This window comes from Pinus tabuliformis, chromosome 1_1, assembly GCF_031772625.1.
Source record: "Pinus tabuliformis cultivar Carrire ecotype Pingquan chromosome 1_1, CPIR1, whole genome shotgun sequence".
Classification (NCBI taxonomy): domain Eukaryota; kingdom Viridiplantae; phylum Streptophyta; class Pinopsida; order Pinales; family Pinaceae; genus Pinus; species Pinus tabuliformis.
In genome coordinates this window covers 822,793,418-822,800,515 of record NC_142297.1, presented here as the reverse complement: position 1 = coordinate 822,800,515, position 7,098 = coordinate 822,793,418, and the positions used below count along the sequence as shown (strand labels likewise).

At 44.9% G+C, this 7,098-nt stretch overlaps 1 protein-coding gene across 1 annotated transcript; it reads left to right on the top strand.

Annotated features, from left to right (window-relative positions):
* The first annotated feature begins 559 nt into the window (after positions 1-559).
* Positions 560-5,062, top strand: LOC149216617 (uncharacterized). Its single transcript, XM_089390024.1, has 7 exons — positions 560-852; positions 961-1,736; positions 2,079-2,404; positions 2,927-3,453; positions 3,544-3,679; positions 3,806-4,210; positions 4,295-5,062. The coding sequence occupies exons 1-7, from the start codon at positions 560-562 to the stop codon at positions 5,060-5,062; spliced, it is 3,231 nt and encodes a 1,076-aa protein (XP_089246150.1).
* The last annotated feature ends 2,036 nt before the right edge of the window (positions 5,063-7,098 follow it).

The following is a 7,098-nucleotide window of genomic DNA, read 5'->3' as shown; positions in this document are numbered from 1 at the left end:
GAACCAGAGCTTACCTTCGAGACAAGGTTGAAACGAAGTGGTTTATTGAAGCGTGAAGCCGAAGAGAACCTGTTACAGAACCCATTACAAGTTAAGACTGTGTGGAAAGAAACTATTCGACGGAAAACAAACGAAGAAACAGCAAATGAAACGCATGATGGCGTAAGAAACCAACAGTATGTCGCTCTCACAGGAATCCCAACGCGCAGACTAGCGAGAGGCCGGAGGAACCAGAGAACTCAACGCCGGAACGAAGAAACTGTAAGTATAAAACCCTCCACAGAGCAGGGCCGGGGTTTAACACAGCAAACGACGAAATGACCAACACAACCGAGGTTTTGGCTTGACAAAAGGCGGGAGTGACTTGCCGGACAGAACCCACAGGTGGAGTTTCCCAACCGGTACCGCCGGTTACAAACCCTCCGAAAAATCTAGAGGCCTGTACACTCACATTTACACCAACGTCAGTCGCATTAACTCTGCCCAGTTGACACGGCACGCCACGTTGGAGGGCTGGGCCATCAAAAGTGGTATCAGAGCTGGTTGACAAATAGGAGAAATGGAGGGTGGTAGAGGAGGAAGAGGAAGAGGAAGAGCGATTCGGAGAATAGCAGAAGAGGGACTCCGCGAGGAGATTCGCGTTTTGCGAGAAAGATTAGCAGTGGTAGAAGCTGGGGGAAGGAGGAACCCAGCAGATGATAGTGATGAGGATGTGGCAGAACCAGAAGATGAGGTTGAAGGGGTGACACCGGAACTCCGGTTATTAAAGTCAGTTTTGTTGTCTAGTCATAAGCCAAAGCATGAGCTATCCACTTATGACGGAAGTCTGTCTGCAGATGTGTTATTGGATTGGTTGAGTGAAGTGAATAAATATTTTGAGTTTGAGGAAACCAGTGAGGACAAGCAGGTGAAGTTCGCCGCCACAAAGTTGAAAGGACATGCGTCCTTGTGGTGGGACAGCGTTCAGGCGGAAAGGAAGAGGCAACACAAACAACCTATAAAGAAGTGGGCCAGGATGGAGGCAAAACTGAAGGAAAAGTTTCTGCCGAAAGACTATCAGATCATGTTGTATAGACAGGTGCAGAATTTAAAACAAAGAGGGATGACTGTTAAGGAATTTACAGAAGAATTTTATAAGTTGAACCTGCGAGCAGGGTACGTGGAAGATACCCCAGAAAAGACAGCCCGGTTTGTAAATGGGTTGAGGGGGGAAATCCTGGATGAAATCGGTATCCTCTCGCCCAGAACTTTGGATGAAGCTTATCAGTTTGCACTGAAAGCAGAGGAGAAAATTAACAGAAAACAGAATGCCAGGAGAGGAGGCGGAACTGGCAGAGGAAAAGGTAAGGTTTTTGGCAGAGGTAGAAGTGCAGGTTCCAGTGAAGAAGGCAGCAGTTCTAAGTCTGCTGGCACAGCAGAGAGGGACAATAGCACTAGAGGAGGACGACCAGCTCAGCAAGGGCGAGGAAGTGGTCGGGGCAGGGGAACTGTCCAGTGCTATCGTTGCCACAAGTTAGGACACAAGTCGTATGACTGTCCTGAAGGTGAACCGGTAGGTGGAAGAGGAGCGTATGTTGCTCAGCCAGAGGATGCTGAGGCAACACCTCAGGAGGTGGAGAACACACCAGAGACGGGTGAAGCTTTGGTGTTGAATAAAGTGCTGTTAAAACCAGCAAAGGAAAATGCAGAACCTGACCAGCGAAAAGCTCTGTTCCGAACTGTTTGCAAGTCACAAGGTAAGTGCTGCAAGCTGATCATCGATAGTGGAAGTACCGACAATTTGGTGGCTGTAGAGATGGTGGAGAAACTTGGATTGAGAAAGTTGAAACATCCCACTCCATATAAAGTGTCATGGCTGCAGAAAGGACACCAACTGTTAGTTGATGAACAGTGTGAGGTGGAGTTTCAGATAGGCAGGTATAAAGACAAAATTATCTGCGATGTTATGCCGATGGATGTCTGTCATATATTGCTAGGACGACCCTGGCAGTTTGACAGAAGTGCAGTTCATGACGGGAAAACAAATTGTTATAAGTTTGTCAAAGATGGGATCAAGCACACGCTTGTACCCATCAAAGAGGAAAGTGCAGCAGAAGCCAGTGGGGTGAAAGCATTGCTGATGGGCGGAAAGGAATTTATAAAACAGATTGAGGACAGTGAAGTAAATTTTGCTGTCATACGAAGACCAAAAGCAGTGATATTGCATACACAGATTTCAGATTTGCCCGAGGAAATCCAAAAGCTGCTGCAGGAGTTTGGAGACATTGTGGTGGATGACCTTCCGGATGAACTTCCACCCAGGAGAGGTATTAGTCACTGCATTGACTTTATACCAGGGGCAAGTCTGCCAAATAAAGCAGCTTATCGTATGAGTCCCAAGGATCATGAAGAAATCAGGAAACAGGTCCAGGAGTTGTTGGACAAAGGATTGATTAGAGAGAGCATGAGCCCCTGTGCAGTACCAACCGTTTTGGCTCCAAAGAAAGGAGGAGAGTGGCGAATGTGCACGGACTCTAGAGCCATTAACAAAATTACGGTTAGGTACAGGTTTCCCTTACCGAGAATGGACGATATGATGGACTGTTTGAGTGGGGCGGCTTATTTCTCGAAAATTGACTTGAAAAGTGGATATCACCAGATCCGAATTCGGGAAGGAGATGAGTGGAAGACAGCTTTCAAGACGAATGAAGGCTTATATGAATGGCTGGTGATGCCATTTGGGTTGAGCAATGCTCCCAGTACGTTCATGCGCTTGATGAATGAGGTACTGAAGGAATTTATTGGGAAATTCGTAATAGTTTACTTGGATGACATCTTGATTTTTAGTAAAACTAAGGAAGAACATTTCAGACATGTTCGCAGTGTGTTGAGGAAGCTGCAGCAAAACAAATTGCTGATCAATCTGAAAAAGTGTACTTTTTTTCAGAGGGAGTTAGTGTATCTGGGTTTTGTAATTGCAGAAAACGAATTAAAGATGGACCCAGAAAAGGTGGCAGCTATAGTTAGCTGGCCTTCTCCGGGAAGTTTATTTGAAGTCCGCAGTTTCCACGGACTAGCAAGTTTTTACAGGAAATTCATCAGGAATTTCAGTGAGATCTGCGCACCTATGCTGGATACGATTAAGAAGACAAATCAACCTTTTCACTGGACTGAAGCAGCGGAAAGAGGTTTTCAGATTTTGAAAAGGAAGATTACCGAAAGGCCGATATTGAGGCTGCCTGACTTCAACAAACCCTTTCAGGTTCGTTGTGACGCCAGTGGTACGGCCATTGGGGCAGTACTAAGTCAGGAGGATAGACCAGTCGCATATTTCAGTGAAAAGCTGAACGAGAGTAGACAGAAATACTCAACCTATGACAAAGAATTCTATGCAATTATACAAGCGTTAAAGCATTGGAGACATTATCTGTTGGGTAATGAATTTGTTTTGTTTACGGATAACTCTGCATTACAGTACATTATGCAGCAACATAAATTGAACCATAAGCATGCAGCATGGGTAGAGTACTTACAGAATTTCACGTTTGTACTAAAACATATTAGTGGGCAAGCAAACAAGGTGGCAGATGCGCTGAGTAGAAGGATTCTACTCTTACAGGAAGGTACGATGCAGGTTTTAGGCTTTGAACACCTGAAAGAGCTGTATCAAACAGATGCCGATTTTAAGGAAGCCTATGAGGCTTGTCAAAACCCTCTGTTGAGGAACAACAGTCTGTGGTTGGACTATAATTTACAGGAGGGATTGTTGTTTAAGGGAGGACAACTGTGTATTCCCAACTGCTCTATGCGAGAAAACATTATTCAGGAAAAACATAGTGGAGGTTTGGCTGGACACTTCGGTATAGATAAGACAGTAGCACAGGTACGACATTTCTATTTTTGGCCAAAATTACAGCGGGATGTACAAAGGTATGTGAGTAGGTGCAAGGTTTGCCAACTGGCAAAGGGACACAGTCAGAATACAGGTCTGTATTTACCATTACCCGTTCCGAACCGACCATGGGACTCCGTCAGTTTAGACTTTGTTCTGGGTTTGCCTAAGACACAGCGGGGTTTCGATTCAGTAATGGTTGTGGTAGATCGTTTTTCAAAAATGGCGCACTTTGTACCTTGCAAGAAGACCAGTGATGCTACTTATATAGCACATTTGTTTTTCACTGAGATTGTTCGATTACATGGGCTTCCAAGGTCCATCATCTCCGACAGGGATGTAAAGTTCACCGGTCATTTTTGGCGAACCCTGTGGAAAAAGTTGAACACCCAGTTACAGTTCAGCTCCGCCTATCATCCGCAGACTGATGGCCAAACGGAGGTTGTAAACCGGAGTTTGGGGAACTTGCTTCGGAGTTTAACAGGTGAGAATTCCCGGACGTGGGACCGTGTACTAGCTCAGGCGGAATTCGCATATAACGATTCACCTAATCGCAGTACTGGTTATAGTCCTTTCCAGATTTTGTACGGCATGCATCCACGCGGAGTGCATGAATTACGAGATTTGGGGAAGCTCGAAAAACGAAGTGCTGATGGAGAAGATTTCGCTCAAGCAATGAGTAATTTACATGAGCAGGTCAAGCTGAAATTACAGGACAGCAGTCAAAGGTATAAACAGCGAGCTGATTCCAAGCGCCGGGAAGTTCAGTTCAACGTTGGAGATGAAGTCCTTGCGTATTTACGTAAGGAGCGGTTTCCAAAACGGGAGTACAGCAAGTTAAAATTTAAGAAGATCGGTCCCTGTAAAATCATTCGCAAATTTTCTACGAACGCCTATGAGTTACAGTTGCCACCAGGGATTGGTATTTCTCCCATTTTTAACGTGGCAGATCTGTTTCCTTATGTCGCTGATCCGAGAGACGATACAGCAGCAGAGCCACCGCGGGACACCAGTTGTGAGGAAAGTTCGTGGATGAGGCAGATGCCAGTGGCACAACCCCTTGAGATCGAGAAGATCCTTGACACACAGGTAGCTAGGCGCACACGCAGGAAAGAATATCTGCGATATTTGGTCAAGTGGAAGAACCGTCCGATAGAGGACAGTTCGTGGCTCAACGCAACGCAGATATAGAAAGTAGGCTATTCTGTCGACGATCTCATGGAACGGAGCCATGACTTTTTGCCACCCCGGGAGCCTGATGCAGGAGCATCCAGCTCCGAGGAGACAGAAGGTGGTTGACTGTCTCATGGAGAGAACAAGAACTAGCAGAGAACACATGCATAGCTGGACAGGTTATCAAACTTGTCATTTGTTTTAATTTTCTTTATTATTTGTTTATTTCCCAGAAGGTCGTTAGAGACCATAGAAATTGCAAACTGTGAATTGTTTTAGTTTAGAAATTAGTTAACAGTAAATTAGCATTTTAGTGAAAACAAACTGGTTGGCAGTTGTAATAATTCTGGTTAGACAGTTCAACTGGAAGTGGAAGCAGTTATGCTTCCCAGATGTTAAAAACAGAGGGAAAAAGATAGGAAAAAAAAAGAGAGAAAAAGGAGAGAGAGACCCCTCGAGAGAAGAGAGACACAGAAACATTCCTCTGTAATAAAATTGTTTATTTTGAACCACTGCTAAATTAATTCATTCGGTTAATATTATCTGTGATTGCATCCATTGAAATAATAGTACTGTAAGCATATAATTACAGTGAGCCTATAAATGAAGATAGTAAGCTGTAACCAATAGAGCACACGCTGCTACAGGCAGCTATTTCCACACAGAAAGGAAGGCGGACAACCGACCTCGACAAACATAACCAGGTAACGAATATACGAGTATTTTGTACTTTTAGAAAGACATGTAATAGCTGGAAATGACAACACAGTAGTTCATTTAACTAAATCAATATAAATAAGCGCATAATAGAAGTTGTCTGAGCATAACATGCTCGCTAGAGCGAGTTCCTTACAAAACGAAACCATTACAAGCGAAGTGGAAGCCACAAACGGCTGACAGAACCGACAGAGGACCATACAGTTTCATTTGCAACCTACAGAACAGCGAATACCTACAGACAAGCACTAAATGACAGAGTGGAATATCGGTCGACCATAACCCAGGTGACTATAAATTATTACAGAAAAGAACTTCCATTTCTTTACAAACTTATAAGCGGAAACAACGCCGGAAGGACCCTACCCGATATAAGGCTTGAGGGTTCGGGTTATCCCCAGAAACGCAGGAAGTATAAACCCTCGGCGGCCACCTGAAGCAACCTGCAAGAGCGAGTGTGGGCGTGGATTAGCACAAAGAAAAGCGAGAAAAACAAATAAAGCGGAAGCCAACAAACGAACGAGCCTTAGACTGTGGCTCTCACCTGAAGTTGCAGAGGCAGCATTGGAAAAACCCACCGATACCCATAACCTGAAGAACAAGGAACAAATTTGTCAGAGCCTGGAGAAGAAGCAACGACAGAGTCTGGCATCGAACCAGAGCTTACCTTCGAGACAAGGTTGAAACGAAGTGGTTTATTGAAGCGTGAAGCTGAAGAGAACCTGTTACAGAACCCATTACAAGTTAAGACTGTGTGGAAAGAAACTATTCGACGGAAAACAAACGAAGAAACAGCAAATGAAACGCATGATGGCGTAAGAAACCAACAGTATGTCGCTCTCACAGGAATCCCAACGCGCAGACTAGCGAGAGGCCGGAGGAACCAGAGAACTCAACGCTGGAACGAAGAAACTGTAAGTATAAAACCCTCCACAGAGCAGGGCCAGGGTTTAACACAACAAACGATGAAATGACCAACACAACCGAGGTTTTGGCTTGACAAAAGGCGGGAGTGACTTGCCGGACAGAACCCACAGGTGGAGTTTCCCAACCGGTACTGCCGGTTACAAACCCTCCGAAAAATCTAGAGGCCTGTACACTCACATTTACACCAACGTCAGTCGCATTAACTCTGCCCAGTTGACACGGCATGCCACGTTGGAGGGCTGGGCCATCAAAAGGTCATAAAAATGGGAGCCCATATGTGAGGGTGGTAGAGTGTCTTATCATCCATTTATTCCCATATAAAGCCATTCAAACCAATGGATTTCTCATAGCTCTTAGACATATTTAATATATCCTCTCAACCAGGGTTCAAAATTGAAGTTGTCATTACC